Source organism: Quercus suber, unplaced genomic scaffold (genome assembly GCF_002906115.3).
Source record: "Quercus suber isolate HL8 unplaced genomic scaffold, Cork oak 2.0 scaffold_338, whole genome shotgun sequence".
Lineage (NCBI taxonomy): Eukaryota > Viridiplantae > Streptophyta > Magnoliopsida > Fagales > Fagaceae > Quercus > Quercus suber.
The window spans coordinates 76,780-94,462 of record NW_027069790.1 but is presented as its reverse complement, the minus strand read 5'-3'; the positions used below and the strand labels follow the sequence as shown (position 1 = coordinate 94,462).

General features: G+C 35.1%; 1 protein-coding gene across 1 annotated transcript; it reads right to left on the bottom strand.

Moving 5' to 3' along the window:
* Positions 1–9,728: 9,728 nt before the first annotated feature.
* Positions 9,729–13,878, bottom strand: LOC111984340 (protein NRT1/ PTR FAMILY 5.4-like). Its single transcript, XM_065759692.1, has 5 exons — positions 13,686–13,878; positions 13,383–13,600; positions 12,790–13,041; positions 11,628–11,890; positions 9,729–10,784 (listed from the first exon to the last, which is right to left on the bottom strand). Exons 1-5 carry the CDS (start codon positions 13,777–13,779, stop codon positions 9,896–9,898), a joined length of 1,716 nt encoding a protein of 571 aa, XP_065615764.1. The 5' UTR covers positions 13,780–13,878; the 3' UTR covers positions 9,729–9,895.
* Positions 13,879–17,683: the final 3,805 nt, after the last annotated feature.

The following is a 17,683-nucleotide window of genomic DNA, read 5'->3' as shown; positions in this document are numbered from 1 at the left end:
AAAGACAGTTACCAATTCCTGGAGCTATTGCTGCTGTGTTAATGGATTACAAAGCTGTTTTTGCTACTCCTGAAGGTCTACCTCCCTTAAGAGATCATGAACATCCTATCACATTGAAGGAGGGAGCTCAAGCTGTATCTCAGAGGCCTTACAGGTATCCCTATTATCAAAAAAATGAAATTGAGAACATTGTTAAAGAGTTGTTGTCTGTGGGGTTTATTAGAAATAGTAGCAGTCCATTTGCTTCACCTGTTCTTCTAGTGAGGAAGGCTGATGGCTCTTGGAGGATGTGTATTGATTACAGAGCCTTGAATCAAAAGACCATTAAAGATAAGTATCCCATTCCTGTCATTGATGAATTGTTAGATGAACTCTTTGGTGCCACTGTGTTTTCTAAGTTGGATTTAAGATCCGGATACCACCAAATTAGGATGAAGGAGGAAGACATTCCAAAGACTGCCTTTAGGACTCATGAGGGTCACTATGAGTTCTTAGTAATGCCATTTGGGTTAACCAATGCACCCTCAACATTTCAGTCACTTATGAATTCAGTTTTCAAACCTTACTTAAGGAAATTTGTCTTGGTATTTTTTGATGACATACTTGTGTATAGTAAGGATTTGGCTGCTCATGTTGGTCATCTTAAATTGGTGCTGGAAACCCTGCTGCATCATCAATTGTATGCCAAACAATCAAAGTGTGTGTTTGCTTGTAAGGAGGTAGAGTATTTGGGACATTTAATTTCTGGTGAAGGGGTGAAAACTGATCCAAGGAAAACTGCTGCTATGCAACAGTGGCCTATTCCTCATGATGTAAAGGCTTTGAGAGGGTTTTTGGGTTTGACTGGCTACTATAGGAAGTTTGTAAAAGGGTATGGTTTAATTGCAGCCCCTTTGACTGCCTTATTAAGGAAAGATTCATTCACATGGACTCCTGCAGCTTCACATGCATTCCAATTGCTCAAAGATGCTATGTCCAGTCCACCTGTGCTAGCCTTACCTGACTTCAGCAAACCATTTGTTGTGGAATGTGATGCCTCTGGGTTAGGAGTGGGTGCTGTCTTGATGCAGAACCAAAGGCCCATTGCTTTCCATAGTCAAGCTTTGAAGGGCAAAGCACTTACTCTTTCCACTTATGAAAAGGAATTGTTAGCTTTAGTGGTAGCTGTGAAGAAGTGGAGGCCTTACCTTCTTGGAAGTCCTTTTGTAATAAAAACAGACCATCAAAGTTTGAAATACTTGATGGAACAAAAGATTGGTACCCCTGCTCAGCAAAAGTGAATCACCAAATTACTTGGTTATGCCTTTATAGTGGAGTATAAGCATGGTAAAGAAAACTTAGTTGCTGATGCCCTTTCCAGAAGAGAATCTAATGAGAATGTTGATGCTGATTGCAGTGGAGTTGGTACTCTATGCATCATCTCCTTTCCTACTCCTAGTTGGCTTGATGATCTCAAAGCTAGTTATGTCACTGATCCTGTCATTCAGCCAACAATTCAGGCCATTAAATCAGGGCAGAATGTTCCAGTGGGATTCACCCTTTGTAATGATTTGTTGTTTTATAAGGGTAGACTATACTTGGGAAGTTCAAACCAGTCTTTGAAGACTCTTGTCTTGCAGCAAGTACATGATAGTCCTTTAGGAGGTCATTCTGGATATTTAAAGTCTTTCCATAGACTTAAAAAGGACTTCTATTGGTCTGGAATGGGAAAGGACTTGAAGACTTTGGTTAGGGAATGCAATGTATGTCAGAGGTTGAAGAGTGAGACCCGTTTCCCTGCTGGGTTGTTACAGCCCTTGGTCATTCCAGATAGACCTTGGCTTGACATTAGTATGGATTTCATAGAAGGGCTGCCTAAATCTCAGCAGAAGTCAGTGGTATTTGTGGTTGTGGACAGATTCACCAAATATGTTCACTTCATTCCATTGGCTCATCCTTACACTGCTGCTAAGGTGGCTCAGTTGTTCATGCAATTCATTTTTAAGTTACATGGACTACCTTCCACCATTGTAAGTGACAGGGACCCAGTACTCACCTCTAAATTCTAGTCTGAATTAATGAAATTGCAAGGTATTAGTTTAGCTATGTCCTCTTCTTACCACCCTCAAACTGATGGCCAAACTGAAGTTGTGAACAAAAGTTTGGAACATTATTTGAGAGCTTTTGCTGCTGACAAACCTCAAGCTTGGGTGGATTGGCTTCCCTTGGCAGAGTTTTGGTTCAACACTAACTTTCATTCTTCTCTTAAGCTGACTCCATTTGAAGCTCTATATGGATATCCTCCTCCTAAGTTTGTAGATTATGTTCCAGGAACTACAACGGTTGCAGCTGTTGATTCAATTCTGCAGGATAGGCAGCAACTGTTTTCATTACTCAAGCACAATTTGGTGGCTGCACAAGAAAGAATGAAGTGGTTTGCTAATAAGAAGAGGGTGGATAGGTCCTTTGCTGTGGGAGATTGTGTGTATCTTAGACTGCAACCTTACAAGCAGTCCTCATTTCAGTCCAAGAAGTTTAGCAAGCTAGCCCCTCGTTTTATGGACCCTACCAGGTTGTGCAGAAAGTGGGAGAGGTTTCCTATAAGCTTGATTTGCCTGAAGGTTCTCAAATCCATCCTGTGTTCCATGTCTCCAATCTCAAAGCTAAATTGGGTGCTCTGGTGGGTCCTAGGCCTGCTTTACCTACTGTGACTGTGGATCAGGTTCCTACTCCTGAACCAGTGGCTGTTTTAGCAACCAGGTCACATCAGCTGAGGAGTAGACTTATCACTCAGGTGCTAGTGCAGTGGCAAGATGAAAGCAAGGATGATGCTACTTGGGAGAGTCTTTTTGGGTTGCAACAGAAATTCCCTCACCTTGTGGGCAAGGTGTTTTGAAGGGGAGGAAATTGTTAGAATGTGTATTCATGTTAGTATGAGTATGTTAATAAGGGATGGTGTGTGGTGTTGGTAGCTATGTGTATGTTACTGTATGTGATGCTGCATGAGGAGTGCTTGTGAGATGCTAACGAGGCACGCAGGAGTAGCTGATGAGCTGGGTAGCAGGAGGTGCATCAGGTAGTGTTGACTGTAATTGCTTAGTTGGCATATATGCTGAGCTGGCACTAGTGATTGTACCAAATGAGAGTTAGTTAAATACGGTTAGTTTGTTAGAGTAGTGGCAGCTGGTTGACAGCTGGATTGGCCGTTAGGCAGTTAGAGAGCAAGGCTTGGAGAGTGTATTAAAAGGCTAGGAAGAGAAGAGCTTGGGAGACTCGATTCTTAATTCCAATTCTTCAATTCTATTCTCAACTTTCTCTCTAATTTCCTCTCTATTTCTATAATCAATTCTCTTCTCTGTTCTTGGGGGATTGGTTGACCTCGAATTCAACCATTCAGCAACTCTATTCATAACATAGATTAATCATGTTATCATTTGAAAAGTAGATATTAGGAAACCTAAATATAAAACTTTTATAATACATTTTAAATATAAAAAAAATATCCCATTTAAAATTTTTCTCTTAAACCAATGTATATCAAGCCACTTTTGACATTAGGTGCTCAAAGATTCATTTGATGTAATCTCTTTTAATTGTATTCCAGTTTTTTTTTTTTTTTCTTTAGACAAATTGTATTCTAGTTAAGTTTAACAAAAGCAGAACTTGTACTTGAAAAACTTTTTTTTTGGGGGGTGAAAGTACTTGCAAAACTTGGCAAACAATGGAGAGGAGGAGGGATATGGGTGGTCTTTTCTTCTTCTTCCTCTTTTTTTGTTTTTGAAAAAAAAAAAAAAAAAAAAAAAACTTTTTGAGTATGATACTTGACTACATGTCATGGGCCTCATGGCCAATCAGAAATGCAGTCTCTCTATCAGAGCTCAGGATAAGTTTAAATACTGCTTATTTTATAGAAAACTCAAAATAATAAAAAATCATTTTTTGGTTATTATCACTTTTAAAATTATTGTTCACATGCATATTTGCATTGTTCATGTCCCATAAACAATGCAGTAGGCACTGGTTAAAAAAAAAAAAAGTTGAAATGCGAACGCACAAACCAAACAAAGCAAAAGCATATTATCGTTTTGATATTACTTATTTTGTTGAAAACTGAAAAAAATAATAAAATAATAAAAAAAGTTACTGTTCACTCGTTTGGCATTGTTCTTATGCCTAAAATCACTGTTCATGAATGAAAGGGAGAAAATACATGCTAGGATGCCTTTTGTGATTGAACGGGCCGAATATTGTCCGCGGACGTCAGGATGGGCGAGCCCGTCATTTGCACGGGCCTCCAGTGGACGGATCTCGTGTGGACGGACCGGATACGGACGGAGCGAAGGAAGGTGGGCTGGTTTGCCATGGGCCTGTTGGACCCCTTAGTGGGGATATCTGGGCCCACTCTTATAAGGCCCTAAACAGAGTCCTTGCGCTAGTTGGACTCCAGAAATCTTATATATTTGGTAAAGATCTTCCCTATAATGAGGAGATCTGTCCATCACGTTTAGGATTCTACAAGAAGAGTCCTATAAAGAAAAGACTTCCACACCAAGAAAGAGATGTCAACTCTCTACTACTATAAAAGCCTCAATACTCTCACAAACCAAGGTACGCATTATTTTACCCTCTCTAGCACTCTAGAGTTGTGAGAATACTTTTTGACTTGACCTTTGGAGGGTATTTGGCTGGCACCACACCGGCGCCCTTTGATAGGTTTTCTCCTTTGCTTTGTGCAGGTTAACATATAAGCGAAAAGGGCATTGTGCGACTCATTGGTGAATTTCTCAGATTCATCAGTTGGCGCCGTCTGTGGGAAGTTCGTAAGAAGAAAGCAGTCAGATGTTGCTTCATCCCTGAGACAGAAGAGTTGCATGGTGCTCACTTGCTCGATGGCAACAACTAACGACATCCAAGGAGAGGGACTACCCACAACCGCACTCGAAAGACAGGTTCAGACCCTCACTACGGCCGTGGAGCGTCTCACCAAACAAAATCATGACCTAGAAGAACAGCTGCGTCAAAGAAACACAGCACCCCACAACCAGAGGGAGGATCAGGAAGGTACCAGCGCCATGCAAAGAGAACGAGAAGGGCCTGAAGGGAGTAACGCCCCAAGCAGGCCAGAACGACAAAAAATAGAGCCTCCCATCCCTCACGGATGCGACGACCCCGCCTATGTTCGCAGAGATGCAGGGTGATGAAAGAACAGATGAAAGTCATGATGAACGCCCTAAAGGGACGGGTGTCCAGCGATCTGGACGACCTGGTGAACCGGACTGACTCTCCATTCACCGGACCCGTCAATTCCTTCCCCTTACCACACAAGTTCCGGATGCCACAAATAAGAGAGCTATGATGGGTCAAGNATTTTTAAAGTCAAAAATACTTGTAATAAAGACGTGTAAAATTTAAGTCAGAGTGTGCAAAAAAATTATTTTAAAAAAATAAATTAAAATACTAAGCTAAAAAAAAAATTATATATATAACTTTTTATTTTGAATCAGGGGGTTCACTTCAACCCCCTGAATTTGCTTTGGCGCCGCCCCTGATTCACAGACACAAACCTCAGCTGATTTGTATGGGTCAAAGTCCCGAGTCTTAGGTTGACCCACTGCATGGAGCACATCTGCATGATAAACATTATAACAGCCGCATTCAGCCACGCGCCACTTCCTCGCGGCCGCCACGAGTACCTTTGCCACTGTAGTTAATGGGCTCCCGAGGGGACCTTGCTTACGGTACCTCTTGATTCCTATCAAGAACATTGTTAGTGACACTGACAATGCTATTGCCAACATCCCAATTCCTGCAGCCCAGCCAATAGTATCCTGAAAGCATAATATATGACTAGAAAATTTTGCAAGTGTAGCCAATTGAGGAATTGAAAAAAAATAAAATAAATAAATGATGTAGCAAAGTTGTAAGTTACATATATGGCTATATATTAAGAAAATGAAAAATAGAATGAGTTCAATTTTGATAAATTATCACTTACCTTAAAAATTTCTCATTTATCCTAAAAGTTCAAATTGTTATAAAAAGAAGAATTTATTTATTTAACTATTATTTTAATAAATCCTAGACTTTTCATGTGAGTAAATTTTAGAAATTGTGTGCTTAGCATAAATTAAAAGCTTGGTTTTGTATCTACTCTGTGTGAAATACTATAAAGAAGTAAATTTTGACTTTTTAGTTTTAAATTATAATTTTTAACTTTTGTAGTCAAACTAAGGAGGGTAAAGGAAAATTTTTCTGAAAAAAAGGAAAAAGGCTTAGCTATGAAAAAAAGGAAAAAGGATTAGTTTTAAATTATATGTGATGTTTTGTTTGGCAAAATTTACATTTTTGAGGTTCTTCAATAAATGATTTTTTTTTTTTGGAGTTATGTGGATGTGTAATTGTTATTTATCTTAATTCTTACCTATGAAAAACATATCATCAATCCTAATACTGGAATATCAAGATGAAGGATTTGCACTTGATCTATTAAGACCAAATTTGAACATGCAAGTGATTTTGCTTCCAATAAAAAGCTCGACAATTCGTAACATGCAAATAATTCTTTTACCCAATTTTGTAGTCTAATTTGCAAATGATTCTAATTGTAAAGCTTGACAATTTGTAACTTGTTTTGAATCCAATATATATATATATATATATATATTGAGTTGATCTCATTTTTAGTAGCTTTTCCGTGTGTCGCACTGGTTAGCAACTAGTGATATATAAAAAAAAAAAAATGTTTTTGGTGCTCTATGGGCAATTGGGTCCTTTTAAGAGTATGAAACTCACTCATTTCTAGGACATTTATTTTGGTCCTTTAAGCTGGGTCAACTAGTGCAGTAAATTTTTTGATGCTATGGGTAGGCTTGTCCACGAGTCGATCCGGGTCGGGTTTGTGCCCAACCCGAAACTGACCCGATCAATTCGGATCTCTAATTTCTGGACCTGCCTCCGACCGGTGAAGAGAGTCGGTTCGGGTGGTCGAAACTCATCGAATACCGATCAGTTCTCGGTCAGAGTTGAAACTTTCGAAATAATGCCAGATTTTCGAAACTATGCCAGATTTTGGTCAAGATTGGGCCGAATCTGCCGAGATCTTGCCAGATCTCAAAGAGATCTTGACAGATCTCGACGAGATCTCGCCCGATCTCAACGAGATCTCGGTGGAGAACAGCTACTTTTTCGGACCAAAACGCCGGCGAAGCACACCCATCGGTGGAGAACAGCTACTTTTTCGGTGTAAATACGGTCGGTTCGGTTAGGGATCGGATTTTTGTGCTCAAATCCATCATCCTACCCGCCGGTATCGAGTTTTGGGGACGGAGACCCGCTACTGACTATCACCAGCGTCGGTTCAGCCGGTTTTCGGGCCGGGTCGGTCGGGTTGGGCGGGTTAGTTAGGTACCGGGTCTGGTTGGACACCCCTAGCTATGGGATATTGGTCATTGAACATACATGCATTGGCCCAATGCATGGTTTATTTTTTTGGATATAATTTTGTTTGTTTTTTAAAGACTGGTAGTTTCTAAATAACAAAAATGGGGAATTTTTTTTTTTTTTTTTTTGGATAAAATAAAAGATACCCTGACAACTTACCATAATTTAGTATCATGTAACTTAAAACATGATGGTTCATGATTTTTTTTTTTTTTTTTTCAAAAAGTACGTATATATAACAAGTTAAAGTGTATTTGATATTTTATTTATTTACATTTTTGAGGTTCTTCAATGAATGATTTTTTTTTTTTTTTTTGTGGAGTTATGTGGATGTGTAATTGTTATTTATCTTAATTCTTACCTATGAAAAACATATCATCGATCCTAATACTGGAATATCAAGATGAAGGATTTGCACTTGATCTATTAAGACCAAATGTGAACATGCAAGTGATTTTGCTACCAATAAAAAGCTGGACAATTCGTAACATGCAAATAATTCTTTTACCCAATTTTGTAGTCTAATTTGCAAATGATTCTAATTGTAAAGCTTGACAATTTGTAACTTGTTTTGAATCCAATATATATATATATATATATATTGAGTTGATCTCATTTTTAGTAGCTTTTCCGTGTGTCGCACTGGTTAGCAACTAGTGATATATAAAAAAAAAAATGTTTTTGGTGCTCTATGAGCAATTGGGTCCTTTTATGAGTATGAAACTCACTCATTTCTAGGACATTTATTTTGGTCCTTTAAGCTGGGTCAACTAGTGCTGTAAATTTTTTGATGCTATGGGTAGGCTTGTCCACGAGTCGGTCCGAGTCGGGTTAGTGCCCAACCCGAAACCGACCCGATCAATTCGAATCTCTAATTTTTGGACCTGCCTCCGACTGGTGAAGAGAGTCGGTTCGAGTGGTCGAAACTCATCGAATACCGATCAATTCTCGGTCAGAGTTGAAACTTTCGAAATAATGCCAGATTTTCGAAACTATGCCAGATTTTGGTCAAGATTGGGCTGAATCTGCCGAGATCTTGCCGGATCTCAAAGAGATCTCGACGAGATCTCGGTGGATCTTGCAGAGATAAGCCCAAATCTTGACTAATTGGACCAAAATGCCTGCGAAGCACACCCATCGGTGGAGAATAGCTACTTTTTCGGTGTAAATATGGTCGGTTCGGTTGGGGATCGGATTTTTGTGCTCAAATCCATCATCCAACCCGCCGGTATCGAGTTTTGGGGACGGAGACCCGCTAACGATTGTCACCGGCGTCGGGTCAGCCGATTTTCGGGCCAGGTCGGTCGGGTTTGGGCGGGTTAGTTAGGTACCGGGTATGGTTGGACACCCCTAGCTATGGGATATTGGTCATTGAACATACATGCATTGGCCCAATGCATGGTTTATATTTTTGGATATAATTTTGTTTGTTTTTTAAAGAATGGTAGTTTCTAAATCACAAAAAAGGGGAATTTTTTTTTTTTTGATAAAATAAAAGATACCCTGACAACTTACCATAATTTAGTGTCATGTAACTTAAAACATGATGGTTCATGATTTTTTTTTTTTTTTTTCAAAAAGTACGTATATATATAACAAGTTAAAGTGTATTTGATATTTTGTTAAAAATTTGAGCATTTTTATAAATAAGACCATATCATAAACAAGTACATTCACAAAAGCACACACAATCAATATATATGAATTTATACATGCGCTTCAATAAAAAATATTTTTTTCTATTAAAAAAAAAAAGTATTCTCATAGTAGATTTCTTTTCTATACTATCCCGAATTGTGGCCTTATAGTTATTGTCATAGTATGGGATAGATCCTAAGTTTAAACTTTTAAATGATGATTTGACACTAATTTGAGTTAAGTACAATTACTTCCTACTACTTACGCTACTAGTGTGCTAAGTGGTGCTAGGGTCAAGTTATGAATCACCTCACTTAATTAAGTCAGAGCAATGACTTCTCATCCTTGTCTAGACCCTTCAATATTGGTTCGTCAACGGATAAATGAGTTAGTATGAGCTCACTTTTTTCTTTTTTTTTTTCTTTTTTGAGAATCTATTATGTAGAGATTATTTTAACATGGTAACAAATATAATGACTAATTAACACATTTAAAATGTTAGGTATCATTTTCTCAAAAAAAAAAATTTGTTAGGCATCAAAATGGTAATTTTCTCTAAAAAGTATTAATATTTTGTTCGTTGCTTTTTTTTATTATTCATACTTTGAAACACCCAAAATAAAAAAGTTAACTATCAATGGGAACTAGAAAGCATTAAAGATGGGGAGAGATTAAAACATAAACCTCTTTTCATTTTTGACAAACGAGATTAACATAAACCTATTACTACATTAACATAAAACATGCATTTTAAAGTGATAGTAGTTGGTTTGGAATTGGATATCCAACATCAACAACCAAAGATACACGTTATGCCCTACATGGCCATGAGGTACTCTCATATTATCTCCCCATCCACGTACTCGTTGATGGCTCCCAACTCCTTTTCTCCTGGAACATCATCTTCTTCAACTTTTTTGTACACAAAACACTTAGCAATCCATACATAAACACAAAAATTCAAAGAACTTAACCCAGCCAGCACCCAATAGAAGTAATCCAGATGCGCACGATTGATATTGTCACCAAGCCATTCTTCACCATTCCTTGAACTGATTGCTTGAACCATAGAAATAATTGCACTGCTGATGAAATTTCCAACTCCTGTAACACTAAGGTATAGTGCTGCTCCTAAGCTTCTCATTGCCTCTGGCATTTGAGCATAAAACAGTTCTTGGAGCCCAACAAATGTGAATATATCAGCCAAACCAGCAATTATATATTGCGGTAGTAGCCACCACACTTTCATTGGTACTATTGCCTTAGGGTGGTCCAACAGGTTATACTCTTTTGCAATATTGATCCTTTTAGCCTCTACTAGAGCAGACACAACCATGACAAATATTGAGAGAAATAGACCAATGCCTATCCTCTGTAGCACAGTTATGCCAGATGGGTGTCCTGTGAATTTTCTAGTAATGTGGACAAAAACTCGGTCATAGAGGGGAATATTGAATAGGATTGTGAAGCCAACAAGGGCTTGAAGTGAAGCTGGGGGAATGGTAAAATGGGGTGTAATGGCTCGGTGCATTGTACTACCTTGCTTTGTAAAGTAGGTATTGATTTGGGACATGATTATGGGGAACATTAAGCAACTCAACCATATGGGGAAAAGGCGTAGAACAAGCTTCACTTCTTCCACTTGATTTAAAGAGCATAGCCTCCAAGGATCTCGGATTGTTCTCATGGCATCGAGGTTGTCAATAATCATTGCTTTGTCCAAACATCTGCAATTTGTAACTTGCTTATAAGACAAATCCTCTCTTAAAGAAAATTAGAAAGCAAAACATGAACCATCAATTCTAAATAAAGTACCAAAATAAGCAATACTATATGTGCATTTAATCATTTTATCAATAATTATTTATAAACTCTCCTTTACATGTGAGTCTAGACTTCCTCATAGTTAATTCAAGGCCTAGGCCTTAAGCCCACACTGTTCCAATTATTTTTTAAAGGTTTTAAGACCCCAGTTAAATAAGCAAAAGGCCCAAAATTGTACAATGAATTGAGTTTTTAAAAAGAAATAAAATATAAGGCTTTTGCATTCTTTTACCATCTTCAGAAAGGCCCCAAATATTGAGCCAATAAAAATTTAACACAATTAAAACCTTAAACTATTTCACACACACAAAAAAAAAAAAAAAAATAGATAATTGTTACGAGTCTATCATGAATGGGCCAAACAATTATTAACAATCAACTTTCCTAATTGAATGTTAATCATGGCAAGTTCAAGACTTCAAGCCAAGCCAGGGATCAACGGGCGTGGGAATAAGTTTGTCAATAGTACCATGGTGTTTTGAGTGACTTTCCAAGTAACTGGATAATAAAATATAGGTACAGATGTTTTCTCTGGTCTAACATATATAAAATATTGTTGATGATAGAGATAAAAAAAATATAGGGGTAACATAGAAACTAAATACTTGTTAAATATCCTATCAGATTGTGACCACTAAAAGTTGCTAGATTCAATCTTGATAGGCTTTGTCATTTTTTAGTCTTGGATATGTATCATTACAGAGCATTACATGAGTGCACATATTGGAATTGACAGACACACAAACCTCAGCTGATTTGTATGGGTCAAAGTCCGAGTCTTAGGTTGACCCACTGCATGGAGCACATCTGCGTGATAAACATTATAACTGCCGCATTCAGCCACGCGCCACTTCCTCGCGGCCGCCACAAGTACCTGTGCCACTGTAGTTAATGGGCTCCCGAGGGGACCTTGCTTACGGTACCTCTTGATTCCTATCAAGAACATTGTTAGTGACACTGCCAATGCTATTGCCAACATCCCAATTCCTGCAGCCCAGCCAATAGTATCCTGAAAGCATAATATATGATTAGAAAATTTTGCAAGTGTAGCCAATTGAGGAATTAAAAAAAAAAAAAAAAAGATGTAGCAAATTTGTAAGTTACATATATGGCTATATATTAAGAAAATGAAAAATAGAAAGAGTTAAATTTTGATAAATTATCAATTACCTTAAAATTTTCTCATTTATCCTAAAGGTTCAAATTATTAGAAAAAGAAAATTTTATTTATTTAACCATTATTTTAATAAATCCTAGACTTTTCATGTGAGTAAATTTGAAAAATTGTGTGCTTAGCGTAAATTATAGGATCATCTAATATTCATCATAAGTTTGGTCCCGTAAAGATATTTAAAACCGGTCAAAAACTGGAAACAGGAAGTAAATTCAATTTCGCCCCCGGTCTAGTTTTTAAAACCATGATGATAACCCCCCTCACAAAAATCTAATATACATCATGTCATGACTCATGACTCATTCTATGTGAGATTCACCTTTTTGCCATTGAGTAGATAGTCCAAAAGTTTAGATACTACTCACTTTCTTCTTTACCATAAAGAGCAATCAATACATTTACAAATTTTCATAATAAAAAGAAAACATTTAAATAATTATCCAAAATTTTTGAGTTTGATTCATAAAAAATTCCGAACAAAGTTACATCAGTTAATATTACCACTTTTATTAGAATTTTTTCATAAATTTACCAAATAACTATATTTTTCTTATAAAGTAAAATTTGTATTAATTTTATCATTTTCTCTAATTTTTTTATTTTGTTAAAGTGAAAGTAATAACATTCATTGCAACATAATTTTGTAAATTTTTTTAATAAAGAGAAATGCTAACGAATGCTTTAATTAAGGCATTCGTTAATAATCATATATAGCATTTTTCACAAATTTTTACCTCCACATATATTACTGTCAAAATGGCAGCGGATGATCCTGCCACTATTCCCAAGAACCACCAGTTAAAAAATGAGCTTTTGACCTTCTTGTCCTCAAGTGAGTCCTCATCAAATTGGTCTGCTGCAAAGGTTTGCACACATGGCTTGTGCCCACCTTCCCCGATTGATAATATGTAAAGCGCTACAAAGAATATCGCTTTACGATAATCCAAGGGAATTACTGAGACCGACAGTGTTAACAAAACCATTCCCTATCATCATGTAAAAAGCCATAAATACAAGATTTAGAAGCATAAACACATAATCAAATCTAACTAGGGTAATTTCTAAATGTATTAAATGAAAAAAATTTTAAAGATATGTATACGTACACAAGGTTTTTTGTTGAATTAACATGCATACATATGTGTGCGCGCGTGCATGTGTGTGTGAAGGGTTAAACTACAAAATCATAAGTTGTTAATGTGTAATTTTTTTTCATAAGTTTTGATTTCCGGGAAAATTCAAAATAGATCCTCTCTGTTTCAATTGAAATGAAAATAGTTTATTTCACAGTTAATATTTGAATACTTTTGACTCGCATATAACTTACCATAAAATAAATGACAGAAGCCAAAAGGATTGTTTTGAACCGACCCAAGAAGGAATCGGCAACAAAGGCTCCAAACAAAGGGAAGAGATAGGATACGCCAGCCCAAGTATTGACATTCTTAGCCGCTGTGGATATAGGCTGGTTGAGAACATTTGTGAGGTATGTGATGAGGTTTGCACCCAATCCATAGAACGCAAATCTCTCTGCTAGTTCAACGACTGCAAGCAAAAGAGAAAGTGAAAATTAATGGAGTTTGATCAAAGATAAAGATGAAGCTGATCAGAGATCAAGAGGTAGTCTTACAAATGATGAATATGGCTGCGTTCCAACCTCCCCTTGATGGCTTTTGTTGTGCAGAGACCTGCTTCTTGGTATCTTTATGGCTATTATGAGTCATGACTAGTTCTAACAAGAGTTATCAATTCAAGGTTGGTTTAAAGGATTGGAATTTGATATAAGAAAAAGTTTGATGGTGCTCTTTAGGCAATTGGGATCCTTTTTTATATGCATGAAATTCACCCTCTTCTAGAGCATTTACATAGGTCTTTTAAGTAATTTTCTAATGCTCTTGGAGTCAATGACCACATTGATATTCATTGTCCCAATGCATGCCAGTTTCTGAAAAATAAAAAGACTAATGCTACATATACAAATTATTTTACATAATTTTAATAAAATGTTGATGTGACCAACTTCTTGTTATTTTTTATTTAGGTTTATCATTAATATCATTTTTTTTATTTACCAATAAACTCACCACTTCAGTAATTTATAAAAATAAAAAAATTGTAAAGTAGTTTATATCTCTAACATTATTCAAATAAAAATGGATAGAAAAAGAGAGATTGAGATCTTACCATAATAGGTGTCTTGTAACTTAAAACATTAAAGTGTAAATGTCGTGTACTTAAATGTAAATGTCATGTACATAAATGGTAAGTTGTACTTAAATGTAAATGTCATGTACTTAAAGGGTCTAGAACATGAAAGTGTATTTGTGAAAACTGTTTACAATATTTTCACAATAAATATTCATAAGTGGTAGGCTGTTATTAGTGGACAAAAAATAATTTCAGTGGTGGATTCAACTGGTAAAGTCTCTAATAGTTGTATAAGAAATCTGGGATCCAATCCCCGCTTATACCAAAAACTGATTGGTGTCTTGGTCTGATGATAAAGAGCTATCATCAGGAGTAGATACCATAAGTTGAAACTCTCTAAAAAAAAATTATATCTCAAAAAAAAAAAAAAAAAAAAAAGAACCACTAATACAGTTATTAATGTCTGATCTTTTAAAAATTTTGCAAGTATAGAAGATATAAAAATAAATAAAATAAGTAATTTAATAGTGAATTTATAAAAATTTACATCCAATAAAAAGATACCATGTGGAATTAGGCTACAACTAAATTTTTTATCAAAATTTATACTTTTGAACACAAGTCAACCCATTGCAAACACCAAATAATACCACTGAGGTTAATGGTATTTTAAATATATGTTTTTAAAAAATGAATGTTAGAATCTAAAGTACGATTATATTATTCAGCTTTATTTAATAGTCTTTCTTGAAAATTACGAATGCGGACCTTTACTTTAGGAAATCTTTGAACTTTTTTTTGTTTTTGTTTTTGTTTTAATTTTCTATAGGTCCCTCAAAAAGTTCTTATACCATTCACTAACCGTAAATCTGTTTCTAATGTATTTGTAGACACCTCTCTCTCTCTCTCAATGACCTCTTTGTTATGGTTTCCTGAGGGAGTTGTTTCCTGAGGGAGTTGTTTTCCCAATATTTTTTTCACATTGAGACTACACTCATAAGTCTCTAAATGGATCCAGATATTTTGATCAGGGAGTAGAATAGGCCAAAGGAGCAGGAGGAACATACTTTTAGTCTGGTTTGGAAATTTCTTTGACGAACATGAGTGATGTGATTAGTTAAATGGTTAAATTTCATATTAAATAATAATGATAAAAATGAGTAGTTCAAATGATATAATCGAACCTAAATCTATTGGCTTAAATTTTTTGGTTAAAGTTATAACTACTCAATTATATTGAAGTCCCCCAAAGTGCTATATAAAAAATAATATATACATATTTATCCTAAAGGTAATTATTCATGAGAATAAGTTTAAGGTTAAGATGGTGATTGATTATTAAAAAATGCTTTTAGAAAGAGAAAAAGTATGTGTGGTTTGATGGTGATTGGTGACTAGTTGCAAGAGTTATATTTTGAGAGAGCAAGAGAGAGAAGAGATGTTTGGCGAAAAAGTGGAAAGACTTTTTTTTAAGACAATGAAACACTTATGTGGGAGAGAGAAAAATGTATATAGATCACTTCAATTTTTAGCTAGACATTAATTGTGTGATATATTTAATTTTAAGTGCTAACATAAATGTATTATTGTACTATAGAAACAAAATTATTAGGCTTCTTTTTATTCGGATTTTGGAGGCTTTACGCAATTGCCTCAATTTTCGAAGTGCTGACTGTGCCATTGAGATAGGCATTTAGGAGGTGTGCTTTGAAGGGGACACTAGGAGAAATATTTTGGGTTACAATGGTTAAATAATGAGAGTTATGTTTAGACCCCTATAACGACTTTGCTACCAATTTTAATGGATTTTTCAATTAGTCATTTGATAGTTAATTAATCAATATTTAAGCACAAAAATAAACATGGATAAACACATTCAAAAAAGTAATGAACAAACAAACTCACATAGAGACAGTATTTGTTCAAAGAGTGAAAACTGAAAAGCCAAAACAGTAAAAAGTAAAAACATTCCTAAGCAAAGTCTAACTCAACAAGTCTATTATCGAAGGTTGTTGTGATACAAACGATACTCACATGACTTTCTGTACACGTAGTCATCCTAAGTGCATGATCCTCAAAGTTACTAATTGTCACTCCAAGGCTTAAAAATCAATATAGCGAATGAATAAGAAACTTCTAAGAACCCCTATCTATATATATCTAAAAACTGAAGTCTAGTATTTATTGTTGTTATGCTTCGATTGAGCTACGTCAGCGGCCATATATCTACATATTTTCAATCATTTCTCTTTTATTTGTTTGAATCTTTTTATTTATTTATTAATTTTGTAGTTTACAATTACATTTTCTTCAACTTTTTCCCTTCCCTTTTACATTTTCATCTCCCCATTACTATTAACATTAATATCACTCTTCCTTTATCCATTCATCTTCTTTTTATTTTGACTAGTCTTATCCCCATTCTCTTACTATAAATTTGCTAATCTCTTTTACTCTATACATATTTTATCACATAAAAAGGTTATTACTCTCTTTCTTTCTCATTTTTTTCTTTCTTTCTTTTTTTGGTAGTTTTTTTTTAAAAAAAAAAAATTTTGTTTCTTTACTTTATATTGATGAATTTTCGTATTCTTTAGAACTCTACTATTATTCTCCCTCTCTCTCTCTCTCTCTCTCTCTCTCTCTCTCTCTCTCACACACACACACACACATATATGTTTTTCTTTTTTGTGTGGATTTTTTTATGTTTTATATCTTTACTTTAGGTTGATGAATTTGTGTGTTCTTTAAAACTCTACTTTAGGTTGATGCATACCCCTACAAAAAATAAATAGGATTGAATTGAATTTCACACTCCAAACTTTCTGGTTTTGTGTTTTCAAGTTGTTGCTGTTGTTGTTTTTTTTTTTTTTTTTCCTTTTTTTGATTGCTAAATGCTATCATATTGCATTATAAAAATAGAATATAAGAATATAATATTATTCAATTACATAACATGATTTAGATAATTTGGTGTGACTATTTCTTTTATTTTAACCATTCTTCTTATCATCTTATTTTCTATAAATTTATCCAATTCAAGTCTCTCCCAAAAAGGGTGATTATTCTCTTTCTTGATTATTTATTCTTTCTTGCAACTTAACTTTAGATTGATGAATGATTATATTTTTTTTATAACACTATTTTGGGTTAATATACAAATTTATGTGTGTTTTTGAGTTCTCCATCACAAGCCTTCTCTCTCCCTCTCATAACTTTCGTTTGATTTTTGTTTGATATAATACTTAGTTATTTTGAAAGTGAAAATTAGAATTTATATTAACAATCTTGCTATGTATTTGAATGTGTTTCTCAACTATTTGAGTAAAATCAAATGTAATTTTGTGATGAGTTTTGATTATCATGATATCTTATTTAAGAAATAAGAAATTTGAATAATATATTTGAAATTTAAAGAATTTTTTTTTTTGAAGTAAAAAACTTAAAGAATTTAGTTATAAGAAGAAAAAAAAAAGTACC